Genomic DNA, 15,482 nt, shown 5'->3' on the forward strand with positions numbered 1-15,482 from the left:
CTACAACACCACATGGTAGGGGCAACGGGCAGACAGGTGATAGGGCCCATTGTTACGCTTTCCCTGGGCGGTCTGAAGCGGAGACATCAGATGCTGTTATCACAGGTAATCTTTTGGTTTGTGATTGCATGGCTTCTGTATTATTTGATCCTGGCTCCACATTTTCATATGTATCTTCCTCATTTGCTACTGGTCTTAATTTACATTGTGAATTGCTTGACATGCCTATTCGTGTTTCTACTCCGGTGGGTGAGTCTGTGATAGTTGAAAAGGTATATAGGTCTTGTCTGGTGACTTTTGTGGGGAGCAATACTCATGTAGACTTGGTTATCTTAGAAATGGTTGATTTCGATGTAATTCTGGGTATGACTTGGCTTTCTCCAAATTTTGCAATCTTAGATTGTAATGCTAAAACTGTAACGTTGGCCAAGCCTGGGACAGATCCGTTAGTGTGGGAGGGTGACTACACTTCCACTCCAGTTCGTATCATCTCCTTTCTTCGTGCTAAGAGAATGGTTAGTAAAGGGTGTTTAGCTTTCTTGGCACACCTCAGGGATGATACTACCCAAGTACCTTCGATTGAGTCGGTTTCGGTAGTTCGTGAGTTTCTGGATGTGTTCCCTGCAGACCTTCCTGGTATGCCACCGGACAGGGATATTGACTTTTGCATTGATTTGGAGCCGGGTACTCGTCCCATTTCCATACCCCCTTATAGAATGGCTCCAGCAGAGTTAAGGGAGTTAAAGGCCCAACTTCAAGAATTGTTAGGGAAAGGCTTTATTAGACCGAGTGCATCCCCTTGGGGTGCTCCTGTTTTGTTTGTGAAGAAGAAAGATGGGAGTCTTCGGATGTGCATAGATTACCGGCAACTAAATAAAGTAACTGTTAAGAACAGGTATCCTCTTCCTCGCATTGATGATTTGTTCGATCAGTTACAAGGTGCTTGTGTCTTCTCTAAGATTGACTTGAGGTCTGGTTATCATCAATTGAAAATACGGGCAGCAGATGTGCCAAAGACTGCTTTTCGAACCAGGTATGGGCATTATGAATTCTTGGTAATGTCCTTTGGACTAACGAATGCCCCTGCTGCTTTCATGAGCTTGATGAACGGGATTTTTAAGCCATATCTGGATCTCTTTGTGATCGTATTTATTGATGATATACTGATATACTCCAAGAGTAAGAAGGAACATGAGGAGCATTTGGGAATTGTGTTGAAAATGTTGAGGGAGAAAAAGCTTTATGCCAAATTCTCCAAGTGTGAGTTTTGGCTAGATTCAGTGTCCTTCTTGGGGCACGTGGTTTCTAAGGATGGAGTGATGGTGGATCCTTCTAAGATCGAAGTAGTGAAGAATTGGGTAAGACCTACTAATGTGTCAGAAATAAGAAGCTTTGTTGGTTTAGCCAGTTACTACCGTCGATTTGTCAAGGGATTCTCTTCTATTGCTTCCAAATTGACGAACTTGACTAAGCAGAATGTTCCATTTGTATGGTCGGATGAATGTGAGGAAAGCTTTCAGAAACTCAAGACCTTGTTGACTACCGCACCTATCCTTACCTTGCCAGTAGAGGGTAAGAACTTCATTGTGTATTGTGATGCATCCTATTCTGGTTTGGGTGCAGTGCTAATGCAAGAGAAGAACGTAATTGCGTATGCTTCGAGGCAATTAAAGGTGCATGAGCGTAATTATCCGACTCACGATTTGGAGTTGGCTGCGGTAGTTTTTGCATTAAAGCAATGGAGACACTATCTATATGGGGTTAAGTGTGAAGTCTATACGGATCATCGCAGCCTACAGTATGTCTTTACTCAGAAAGATTTGAACTTGAGACAGAGGAGATGGATGGAACTACTGAAGGACTACGATGTCACTATCTTGTATCACCCAGGAAAGGCTAATGTGGTGGCAGACGCCTTAAGTAGAAAAGCAGGGAGCATGGGTAGTCTAGCTCACTTACAAGCTTCTAGACGCCCATTGGCTAGAGAGGTTCAGACTCTGGCTAATGACTTTATGAGGTTGGAAGTAAATGAGAAGGGAGGATTTTTGGCCAGTGTGGAGGCGAGATCTTCTTTTCTTGACAAGATCAAGGGAAAACAGTTTAAGGATGAGAAATTGATCCGAATCCGAGATAAAGTGTTGCGAGGAGAGGCTAAAGAAGCAACAATCGATGAGGAAGGTGTTTTGAGAATCAAGGGAAGGGTATGTGTACCCCGTGTTGATGATTTGATCAACACTATTCTGACAGAGGCTCATAGTTCAAGGTATTCTATACACCCTGGTGCAACCAAGATGTATCGTGACCTAAAGCAACACTTTTGGTGGAGTAGAATGAAGCGCGACATTGTTGATTTTGTTGCCAAATGTCCAAATTGTCAGCAAGTAAAGTATGAACACCAGAGGCCCGGAGGAACACTTCAGAGAATGCCCATTCCTGAATGGAAGTGGGAGAGAATCGCAATGGACTTCGTGGTTGGTCTTCCAAAGACATTGGGAAAGTTTGATTCTATTTGGGTAATTGTGGACAGATTAACTAAGTCTGCTCACTTCATTCCGGTCAAGGTGACTTACAATGCAGAGAAGTTAGCCAAACTTTACATCTCAGAGATTGTTCGGTTGCATGGAGTTCCACTCTCCATCATATCAGATAGAGGTACGCAGTTTACTTCTAAGTTTTGGAGAACATTGCATGCGGAATTAGGTACTAGGTTGGACCTTAGTACTGCATTTCACCCTCAGACCGATGGACAGTCTGAGCGAACGATTCAAGTGTTGGAGGATATGCTTCGTGCATGTGTGATAGAATTTGGTGGCCATTGGGATAGCTTCTTACCCTTAGCGGAGTTTTCATACAATAATAGCTATCACTCAAGTATTGACATGGCCCCATTTGAAGCATTGTATGGGAGGAGATGTAGGTCTCCCATTGGGTGGTTTGATGCATTTGAGGTTAGACCTTGGGGTACTGACCTTTTGAGGGATTCATTAGAGAAGGTGAAATCTATTCAAGAAAAGCTTCTAGCGGCTCAAAGCAGGCAAAAGGAATATGCAGATCGAAAGGTTAGAGACTTGGAGTTTATGGAGGGTGAGCAAGTCTTGCTGAAGGTTTCGCCCATGAAAGGGGTGATGCGGTTTGGTAAGTAAGGTAAGCTTAGTCTGAGGTATATTGGGCCATTTGAAGTTCTTAAGCGCGTGGGGGAGGTGTCATATCAATTGGCGTTGCCTCCAGGGTTGTCAGGAGTGTATTCGGTATTTCATGTGTCTATGCTGAAAAAATATCATGGTGATGGAAACTACATTATTCGTTGGGATTCAGTTTTGCTTGATGAGAATCTATCTTATGAGGAGGATCCTGTAGCTATTCTAGATAGGGAGGTCCGCAAGTTGAGGCCAAAGGAAATTGCATCTATCAAGGTTCAGTGGAAAAATCGGTCAGTTGAAGAGTCCACTTGGGAGAGTGAGAGTGATATGCATGAAAGATATCCCCACCTTTTTACCGATTCGGGTACATTTTCTTGCCCTCGCCTTTCTTTTGATCGTTCGACGAGGAACGATGGGTAAATTGTAACAACTCATTCAGTCGTTTTGAGCGCTAGAAAATTTTATTTTATTAAATACTTTCCGATTGATTTTAAATGTGTATTTTGGACTAGTCATAATTAAAATTATGAAATTAGTGGGGTAATTTTAATAATATTCTTAGTTGGTGGTTAAAGAAAATAATAGTAAACAAATAGTGGGTCACATTTAACACTTTTATAATTACTTACATAATATTTAGAGTAGAAAATAACTTGTAGAAGAAAAGAAAAATTGAAAAGTTGCAAAAACATAGCAAAAGGGTTGAAGCGGCGTTTTCAGATTGGAAGGGTTCAGAGGCAATAAGGAAAAAAAAGGCATTGGAGAATTAGTTACTTGACTTCGATTCTTCGGTGGAGGTAGGTTATGGTTTATTTCTGTTTGATAGATAAACTCTCAATAGCGATTGATATGTATTGAGTGATATTGTGAAGTTTCCTATGTACTTGATTGTGTAGTTGTATGTCTTGGTTGTGTGGTTTGTGGTTGGCCTAAAATTTTGAGACTGTTGAATTTATAAGGTTGAACCCTCTCTATTAAAATGACGCCTTGAATAAAGAAGGCCTGATGAAATAAAATAATGTGATAATTGAATCGGAGTGTCATGTTCCGACACGGTATTATTGAATCGGAGTGTCACATTCCGACACGGTATTATGAGATTGGAGTGTCACATTCCGACACGGTATATGAGATCAGAGTGTCATGTTCCGACACAATAACATTAAAAGAAAGAAATCGTGAATTAATTTAATATATACTCAATCTCAAAGAACCTATTTTTCAAATGAGTATGGTGTGGAGGCATGAGTCCTCATAGGTATAATTGATATTGTGATTGGTGGTGTACCTACTATGGTGTTGTTGTCACTGGTTCATGTGTTTGTTGCTTACCATCTGTTAAGTATTGTAGTTTATTTTATATTATTATTCAACATATATTGGTTTCACTTTTGAATTGGCCGATGTTACCTACTCAATATGTGTTCCTTGTATTGACCCTTACTTGTATTTTCTTCATTGTTGCTTTGTGGAGCGCAACAAGTGTACCATTGTCTTCAACTCGCCCTCAGCTCTAGCTGTCTCCAGCACATCAGAGTTCAGGGTGAGCTATTATTTCTAGCTCATGCTGGATTCTCTCATTCACGTCTTGATGTCCTTGAATTTCGGACATGGACCATCTTTTACTTTTTTTGGTTTCTTAAATATTCTTAGACTTGGTATTTTGAGAATAAATGTCCTTGATGTGATGACTTTCAGATTTTGGGGATAATAAGTGTTAAACTTTAGAATCTTCTTTAATTGGTTACTTGATAAGTTTTGGAGCTTCCGCATTATTTTTGTTATTTATAGTTGAACTATTGGTATATGTTCGAGTTTAGATTTGTGGGTTCAACCACCTAGGAGGTTAAGTGTGGGTGTCATTCACGACTCATTTTGGGTCGTGGCAACGTCTATCCCAATTTTTCCAGCATATTTTTTTTAAAAAAAATAATAGGATAATATTAAACATGTGTAAAAAGTGTAATATAAATTTTAAGAAAGAAAGTACAAATTGAATTTGACAAATAATTAAGCTACTGAAATGACTTAGTTATTCAATACAAAATATTAAAGATGACCTAAACATAGAAAAAATAATTAAATTTAGTTATCTAGGTGCAGTGTGTAATCAAATAATAAATATGTGGTTGTTTGTACAACTACGTACAACATGACATTATAAAATATAAGTTGTACAAAAATTTTCAAAGCTAATGTTACTACAAATAGCTCTGAAGAAACTTACTCAAAATTAAGACATATGCATGTTAAAGTATAAGCATATAACTAACCTTATTTTTTTTAATAATACAATTGTAGGAATAAATTTATAGAGATAGTATCCTAAATCAATATTTTAACCATTACGTCAGACAATTAAAAAACAATTATTTTTATGGAAGAAAATAAATATCAACCTCAGTATCATATTTTTACTATTCTATATATATGTGTATATATATAAACACCGTTTATTGGTCCCTCTACATTCACTTAAAAACTGAAAACCTCTATTGCTCCTTAACCTAAAAAATATACAATGAATTCCCAAAGGCTTTCCACCACCAATGTTGCGCTCCAAACAATTATTTCTTCAGAGGCTCTGTTATTCATGGTAAAATCTTAGTTAATTGATATGTATATTCTAGCTTTCAGGAAACGTGCAACGTCCCAATTTTGCTAGCATATTTTTTTAAAAAAATAATTATATAAATATTAAACATGTATAAAGAGAGTAACATAAATTTGAAGAAAGAAAGTACAAATTGAATTTTGACAAATAATTAAGCTACTTAAATGACTTAGTTGTTCAATACAAAATATTGAAGATGACTTAAACTTAGAAAAATAATTAAATTTAGTTATATAGGTGCAATGTGTAATCAAATAATAAATATGTGGTTGTTCGTACAACTACAACATGACATTATAAAATATAAGTTGTACCAAAATTTTCAAAACTAATGTTACTACAAATAGCTCTAAAGAATCTTACACAAAATTAAGACATGTATACGCATTTTATAGTGTTAGCATATAACTAACATTTTTTTCATAATACAATTGTCGGAATAATTTTATAGAGCTAGTATCCTAAATCAGCATTAACCATTATGACATACAATTAAAAATTAACTATTTATGTGGAAGAAAATAAATATCAACCTCAGTATCATTTTCTTACTATATATATATATATATATANNNTATATATATATATATATATATACCTTCTATTGGTCCCTCTACATTCACTTAAAAACTTAAAACCTTTATTGCTCTTTAACCTAAAAAATATACAATGAATTTCCAAAGACTTTCCACCACCAATGTTGCGCTCCAAACAATTATTTCTTCGCGGGCTCTGTTATTCATGGTAAAATATTAGTTAATTGATATGTATATACTAGCTTCAGGACACGTGCATTGCATGTGTGTCCCAATTTTACTAGCATATTTTTTTAAAATAATAATAAAATAATATTAAACATGTGTAAAAAGAGTAGTATAAATTTGAAGAAAGTACAAATTGAATTTGACAAATAATTAAGCTACTTAAATGACTTAGTTGTTCAATACAAAATATTAAAGATCACTTAAACTTAGAAAAACAATTAAATTTTGTTATGTAGGTGCAATGTGTAATCAAATAATAAATATGTGGTTGTTTGTACAACTGCAACACGACGTTATAAAATATAAGTTGTACCAAAATTTTCAAAACTAATGTTACTACAAATAGCTCTAAAGAATCTTACTCAAAATTAAGATACGTATACGCATTTTATAGTGTAAGCATATAACTAACCTTTTTTTTCATAATACAATTGTAGGAACAATTTTATAGAGCTAATATCCTAAATCAGTATTTTAACCATTATGACATACAATTAAAAAATAACTATTTATATGGATGAAAATAAATATCAACCTCAGTATCATATTCTTACTATTCTAGGAGAAAAGGATGATATTGTATACTTATGTAAATACGTCACGTTTATGTGATTATTGTGTAGTTGGGAGTGTGATGAAATGGAGCATAATTATCCTATTTATCACTCTTTTGTAAGTAAAATTTTATATAAAAATCCATATTAAAAATGTGAGTCCTTATAAATCGTATGAACGGTCAAATTTTCATTTTTAAGCTAAACAGTCTTCTATAAGTTTGATTATCATAACCATTACTTAGTATTTATTAAGAATAATTTACATTAATAAATCAAAGGCACTCTGACATTCTTTATTCTCCTAATCCAATGATAATTCAATTTTGAGATTAGAATCATATATATATATAATGACCCGAAAAATGAACTTGCAAATTTTTATAAAACTATTGTTTTACCCCTCTCGATAATTATCTTGAATTATTTCTGATCAGTTGATAAAGTGTGTTCAGAAATTTTTGAACTATTCGAAAACTAAAACTATTCACTTGATGGATATTTATTAAATAGCTAATTTTTATTGTTAATGGCTAAGTCCATAATTTTCTTAAGATTATATTCAACTTGGCCTATTTATTAAAACAAGTATTAAGGGTTTATTAGTTTTATACGTAATTCTTTAAAGAAAGAGCGTCATCGGATACAGAACAAAAAGGGGCGAAGGGTTGCAGGTAAGAAAATTCCCCCGGCTTTTCCATTTTGTCTACTACATTAATTAGAGTATTATGATATTGCAGAGATTAGATTATTTTAATTTAATTAAATTTTTTAACAAATTTTATTCTTCTGCAAACTGTAAAGTGAAATTGAGGTTATATATTATATGAAAATTATTGGGTAAGCATTACATAGTGAATTAGGAACGGAAATTTGACGGTATGTTCTTTTGACAGTTTGAGGAAACGATTGTTAGGTAATGAGTTTGGGTAATTGTTGTTTTTTTTCCCAGCGAATTGGCATCCTTAATTAATTGTAATTGAGTTTTATTTCAGATTTTTTTTTCAATAATTACGATAAATTAAGTTTTTGATATATTGAGATAAATAATTAAATATTAGATATATATCATGTGAATATTATTATATTTTTAATATTGGAGGAATTTGAACTAAATACTAGATTTGAAATTCGGAAATATGAGAGTTGACATATTAATTGACATTAAGACTAAGAACTTGATAATATATTTGAATGAGCTTTTAGGTCTAAGCTAGACATATAGCATATGTGTGTTGTTAAGTTTGAAATCTTATGGTGATTACATATTTGAATAGATTGCATTTATTTAGAAGTTCAACGCAAGGGCAAGACTCCAGTTCCGGAGAGATTGTTCGACTATTTGAGGCAAGTGGATTTCTAAACTCTTGCTAAGTGTATGGAATGCGTGTATTTCCTTGTGGTATATGTTTGGGAGTAATGAGACTTGGTTATGGGTTGACTTGTCCGTATTCATTAATTATAATGATATAAAGAGGTAATAAAAGACAATGTGATTATTTGTTGTATGTGATGTGTTGAGAATGGTACGAGTATTGGTGTTATAATGGGAAGGTCTATTAATATAGAATGCAGATTGTAATCCGAGAATGCATAAGTATATGGGCATTAACTGATATATATTATTGATTTGATTTATTATGTGTGATTGTGTTCTTTACTGAACCCGTATAATTGTGATAATTCAGGTGATTATATGTGATAGCGACATTTGATTTATTGAGATGTTGCATCATCTCCTTTATTTGATATCATATTATGCACATGCATTGACATGAGATCGGGTATGGAGATCGTCCTTGTTGAGATCGAGTTAAGATTATTTGAGCACGTGGAGATCGTTCGTGCGATAGAAAAGTTATGATTATGATTTGGGCACGTGGAGACCATCCGCGTGAAATTTATTTGATTTTATGATAGTGCGTTCAAATCGTCCGCACAGAAACGTGGAGATCGTTCGTGTCGGTATATGGACCTCGTGAGTCCCCCATGAGTCATGAACTCTTGAAGTATTTCCGAGGAGTATCATGTATATATGGTTGAGAGAATACTGGGTACTCTGAGACATATCATCTCATGGTATTATATTGCATTGCATTGCATCACATCCTTCATTCTTGATGATTATGTGTTTTATTTGGTGATTGGAAAGTACTTGATGTTGGATTACCTCTATTTGATAAAACTTGACTGGTAAGTGTAATATAGACTTGTATAATTAAAGAATTGATTTTTTTCTTATATAAAATCCCCTTACTACTTCTTCGTTGTCGGCCAATGAGATATACTGGGTACACGTGGTTTCGTACTCATACTACACATGTTGCACTCTTTGTGGTGCAGATTCGATTTCGAGTAGGAGCACATCTCGTGGAGCGATTTGAGTCCAAGTTGGAGTGTCTTGGAGTTGTAGTGAGCTTCTTGGATGTTCCGTGGCCTACACCTCCCTCTATCTTTTACTCATTATGTCATTTATTATTCAGACAGGATATCCCTTATGTTAGATTTGTCATTTTAGTTTCAGACCTGCATCGTATTTTAGAAGCTCTTGTAATTAAGACACCAATTCTTGGGGTGGTATTTTATTTAGTTTCCGCATTTCGTACTTATAAGGAACTCAGTGTTGGAGATTTTTTTGCTAATTGTTTGTCTTTTTACTCATTAGTTGGTTAAGTTTGGTTAATTATGTTTGTTGGCTTACCTATTAGTTGGAAACATGGGTGCCATCACGACTTATGAATTAAAGTCGTGACAATTTGGTATCAGAGCCCTAGGTTCATCGATCTCACGAGTACAAGAGCAATGTCTAGTAGAGTCTTGCGGATCTGTATGAAGACGTCCATGCCTATCTTCGGGAGGCTATATAACATTTAGGTAATATTCTGTTCTTCCATTAATTATCGTGCACACTTGACCTTGTTGAAATTTTAATCTTAATATTTGATTCTCTCAAATAGAGAGGACTCGTACATCGGCAAGTGGTGGTCAGGATCCTATTCTTGCGCCTGCTTTTGGGAACACTATCTGAGGTAGAAGCAGGGGATGAGCTCGAGGTCGAGGTCGGGGTAGGGACCGTATTGCAGGCACTTATGGAAGGTCAAGTACGAATAGCTACCCAGGGACGTGATAGGACCGTATCTCCTAATGCAGATGTTAATCATGGGGATGTGCAAGATCGTGTCGAGGGGGATGGGCCAGGTCAGGCTCTACCCAGTAGATTGTCACCCCAGTGCTTCAAGAGGGGATGACTCAGGCAGGACCTTTGCCTATCACTTCTGATAGCTCACACACACGTGACTTAACTGAGGATGGAGTTAAGTCAGTTGCTTCTGTATCTCCTCATTTGGATAGTATGGAGTATCCAGATATTGCATCACATTTGGCGAACAGGCCTTCTATGACCATTGATGAGCAAAAGATGTTTGGCAGGTTCAGACTAATGAATCCTCCTACTTATACTGGTGACTTAACTGAGCATGCATATGAATTTATAGTTAGTTGTCATAAGAGGTTGCATAATCTTGGATTAGTGGAGTCTCATGGAGTTGACTACACAACGTTTCAGATGACTAACTCTACCAAGCAGTGGTGGAGGGATTATATTAGTAGTAGGCCAGCTGGATCCCCTCCATTATCCTGGACTCAGTTTACTCAGGTATTTCTATCCAAATTTGTTCCACGCAGTTAGAGGGAGCGCAAGAGGACCGAGTTTGAGGGTTTGAAACAAGGTGGTATGTCAGTTGCAAAGTATAAGGTTAAATTTCATGCCTTGGCTAGGCATGCTTCGATGATACTTCCCACAGAGACTGAGAAAGTGAGAAGGTTTGTTAAGGGGCTGATTATTTTGATTCGTCTAGGAGTTTCTCAGGTTGCTGATTCTGGTGTTCCGTTCCAGAAAGTGGTAGATACTGCTAAGGAATTGGAGATGATTTGACGTGAGGTATTTGAGCAGCGTGAGGGCAAGAGGACCTGTTATTCAGGTGATTATGGTGGTGCTCCATCTAGGAGTTGACGTTATATAGGGAGAGGTTATCAATCTCAATCCAGCAGACCCATTCATGCTGCTATACCTGCGTCTGAGGCTGGTTACGTGGGCATAGTTCGTGGAGGGCATTCTGGTTCCTTTCATCAACATGCGTCTCGTAGGGGCTGTTTTGAGTGTGGTGATATGGGTCTATCCCTAGGACTAAACGAGGTGGCTTACATCAGATTTCTCAGGCTTTGACTTTCAGGGCTGCATAACCTCCAGCTGGGGGTGGTGCAGAGAGTGGTCGAGGTGGTTCTCATTCTGGTAGAGATGGTTCTCCTTCTGGTCGAGTTGGTGGTCGTGGAGGTTCACAATCTGAGGGAGGGCGTTCCTACTGTTATGCTTTTCCGGGTAGGCCAGAGGCTGAGGCTTCAGATGTTGTTATCACAAGTATTATTCTAGTTTGTCATCGACCAGCTACTGTATTATTTTTATCCAGGCTCTACTTATTGTTATATGTCCACATATTTTGCTTCTAGTCTGGATATATCATGTGAGTCCCTTGATTTGCCGATACATGTTTCTACTCCTGTTGGGGATTCTATAGTTGTAGATCGGGTGTATCGATTAAGTATTGTTACCTTGATGGGGTATGACACTTAAGCAAATTTAAAGGTCTTAGATATGGTAGATTTTGATGTGATTCTCAGTATGGATTGGTTATGTTCTTACCACGCAATTTTAAATTGCAATGCCAAGACAATTACTTTAGCTATGCCCGGGAATTCCTATAGTATAATGGAGAGGTTCTCTTAGTCACCCTCCTAAGGGTGTGATATCATTTCTTAAGGCTCGTCAGTTGGAACTAAGAAGATGTTTGGCTTACTTGGCACACATTCGAGATACTAGTATTGAGACTCCTATGCTTGAGTCTATTCCAGTGGTGAGTGAATTTTCAGAGGTATTCCCGACCGATTTTCCAGGTCTTCTACCAGATTGTGATATTGATTTTTGTATTGATGTGGATCCACACACTCAGCCTATTCCCATTCCTCCTTATTGTATGGCACCGGGTGAATTAAAAGAGTTGAAGGAGCAGTTGCAGGATTTGTTCAGCAATGGTTTCATTAGACTAAGTGTATATCTTGGGGTGTTCCAGTGTTATTTGTGAAGACTATGTGTATGTGTATTAACTATCGGCATTTGAACAAGGTAACCATCAGAAATAAGTACCCGATACCTCGTATTGATGATTTATTTGATCAATTGCAGAGTGCTTCAGTTTCTCCAAGATTGATTTGAGATCTGGCTATCATCAGCTGAAGGTTAGGGCGGTAGATATCCCTAAGACAACCTTTCGAACATGTTATGGCCATAATGAGTTTTTGGTAATGTATTTTGGATTGACTAATGCCCTGCAGCTTTTATGGACTTGATGAATGGAGTTTTCAGACCGTATTTGGATTTCTTTTTTATTGACTCCATAGATGATATAATGATATACTCACGCACTAAGGAGGAACATGAGCATCATTTGAGGATTGTGCTTGGGATTCTAAGGGCGAAGAAGTTTTATGGAAACTTTTCAAAGTGTAAGTTCTGTCTTAGTTCGTTAGCATTCTTGGAACATGTAGTGTCCAAGGAGGGTATTATGGTGGGTCCTAAGAAGATTGAGGCAGTTAGAGATTGTGTCAAACCTGCTTCAGTTACTGAGATTCAGAGTTTCTTAGGCCTTGCAGGTTATTATGATGGTTTGTAGAGGGTTTCTCATCTATTGCATCTCCATTAACTAGATTGACACAGAAGGATGTGAGTTTTCAGTGGTCTGACGAGTGTGAGGTTAGTTTCTAAAAGCTTAAGACATTATTGACTACTGCTCTAATTTTGACCCTACCCGTGGAGGGAGAGGGTTTTATTGTATATTGTGATATTTCTCGGATTGGGCTTGGTTGTATATTGATGCAGAAGGGAAAGGTGATAGCTTATGCTTCGCAATTGAAGGTTCATGAGAAGAACTACCCTATTCATGATTTAGAGGTAGCGGTTGTTGTGTTTGCATTGAAGATTTGGAGGCATTATCTTTATGGTGTGCATTGTGAGGTGTTCACGGATTATCGTAGTCTCCATTATATATTCAATCAGAGAGATCTCAATTTCAGGCAGCGGAGATGGTTGGAGTTGCTCAAGGACTACGACATGACTACTCATTATCATCCAGGCAAGACAAATGTTGTAGCAGATGCCTTGACTCGGAAGGCGGTAAGTATGGGTAGTCTAGCCATGTTACAGGTTCGCAAGCGTCCTTTAGCTAGGGATGTCCAATCCTTGGCGAATAGCTCTATGAGACTTGACATTTCAGAAACTAGTAAGGTGTTGGCTTATATGGAGGTTGGGTAATCCTTGTTGGAGCAGATTCGGGCTCAACAGTTTGACGATGGTGATTTATGTAAGATTGGAGACAAGGTGTAAAAAGGAGAAGCCAAGGTTGATAATGAGGGAGTTTGAGGATTAAAGGTCGTATATGTGTTCCTCGTACATGTGATTTAACTAGATTGATCATGGAAGAGGCTCATAGTTCGAGGTACTTTATTCATCCGGGGGCTACTAAGATGTATCGTGACTTGAAGCAGTATTATTGGTGGTGCCGTATGAAGAGGGACATAGTAGATTTTGTATCCAAGTGTCTGAATTGTCAGCAAGTGAAGGATGAACACCAAAAGCCTGGATGTGTGACACAGAGGATGCCTATACCTGAGTGGAAGTGGGAGCGTATTGCTATGGCTTTGTGGTAGGATTGTCACGTACCTTGGGTAAGTTTGATGCTATATGGGTCATTGTGGATCGACTGACTAAGTCTGCACACTTTGTACCAGTTCAGACTACCTATAACTCAGAGAAGTTAGCCAAGATCTATATTCGAGAGATAGTTCGTTTGCATGGGATTCCTATATCTATTATTTCAGACTGTGGCACCCAATTTACATCTCATTTATGGTGGTCTATGTAGAAGGAGTTGGGCGCTCGAGTGTATTTCAGTATAACTTTTCACCCTCAGACTGATGGTCAGTCTGAAAAAACTATCCAGAATTTTGAGGACAAGTTGCGGGTGTGTGTGATTGACTTTGGTGGTCAGTGGATCAGTTCTAGCCATTAGCGGAGTTTGCTTACAATAATAGTTACCATTCAAGCATTGAGATGGCACAATTTGAGGCATTGTATGGTAGGAGATATCGATCTCCAATCGGTTAGTTTGATGCATTTGAGGTTAGACCGTGGGGTACAGATTTGCTAAGGGAGTCCTTGGACAAGGTCAAATTGATCCACGATAGACTTCTCATGGCTCAGAGTAGGAAAAAGAGTTATGCAGATCGAAAGGTTCGTGATTTAGAGTTTATGGTTGGAGAGAGGGTTCTACTGAAGGTTTCACCCATGAAGGGTGTGATAAGATTTGGAAAGAAGGGAAAGTTGAGCCCAAGGTATATTGGACCTTTCGAGATTGTGGAGCACATTGGTGAGGTGGCGTATCAGTTGGCTTTGCCACTCTGCTTTGTCAGGTGTCCATCCTCTATTTCATATTTCGATGCTGAAGAAGTATCATCAGGGTGGTGCTCCTGTGATTCAGTGGGATTAAGTGTTACTTGATCAGAAATTGACTTTTGAGGAGGAGCCGGTTACCATTTTGGATAGGCAAACTCGAAAGTTGAGGTCAAAAGAGATTGCTTCAGTGAAGGTTTAATGGAAGCATCATCTAGTGGAGGAGGCTACATGGGAGACCGAGTCAGACATGATGAGTAAATATCCTCAGCTTTTTGAGCGTTTAGGTGAGTTCTTTTTTTTTTTTACGTTCGAGGACGAACGTTTATTTAAGTGGTAGGTGATGTAACGACCCTCTAGGTCGTTTTGAGAACTCGAACTATCTTGAATCTTCCGTAGAAATTAAAATAGAAATTATAAAATATTCGGTAACCACGATTATTTAGTTGTCGGATATTTGTTAAATGATTAACATAGTTGAATATTTAATGGGCCAAAATAGTACCTAATTTAATTAAGACCTTTTTATCACTTAGCCCATACATTGAATTAAGTTAAATGAGTGATTAGTATAACCCCATTAACATATTCTAATAAAATGTGTAGGGGAAAAGAAACCGTAGAATTCAGATTGCGAACGTTCCGAAGCTTTATGAAAAGGAAAGGAAAAATCTTGAAGATTGGTGACACGAGTTCGACATTTAAGGTATGTTAAGACTTTTTAGACTTGTTGAAGGATGTTTTCCTAATTAAAAATTTAAAAAAATTAAATAGACAATGGGTAAGGGAGAAAGATGGGGGTCTCGTATAAATGGTGTGACGGACATTGGTACAAGTACCGGTGTTATAAAAGGGAAAGTTACTACTATATAATATGGATTGTAATTTGAGAATGCCAAAGCATATGGG

General features: G+C 37.3%; 1 protein-coding gene across 1 annotated transcript; it reads left to right on the top strand.

Moving 5' to 3' along the window:
• Window positions 1–13,235: 13,235 nt before the first annotated feature.
• Window positions 13,236–14,681, top strand: LOC107006404. Its single transcript, XM_015204966.1, has 3 exons — window positions 13,236–13,432; window positions 13,591–13,827; window positions 14,594–14,681. Exons 1-3 carry the CDS (start codon window positions 13,236–13,238, stop codon window positions 14,679–14,681), a joined length of 522 nt encoding a protein of 173 aa, XP_015060452.1.
• The last annotated feature ends 801 nt before the right edge of the window (window positions 14,682–15,482 follow it).

Source organism: Solanum pennellii, chromosome 12, assembly GCF_001406875.1.
Source record: "Solanum pennellii chromosome 12, SPENNV200".
NCBI classification, from domain to species: domain Eukaryota; kingdom Viridiplantae; phylum Streptophyta; class Magnoliopsida; order Solanales; family Solanaceae; genus Solanum; species Solanum pennellii.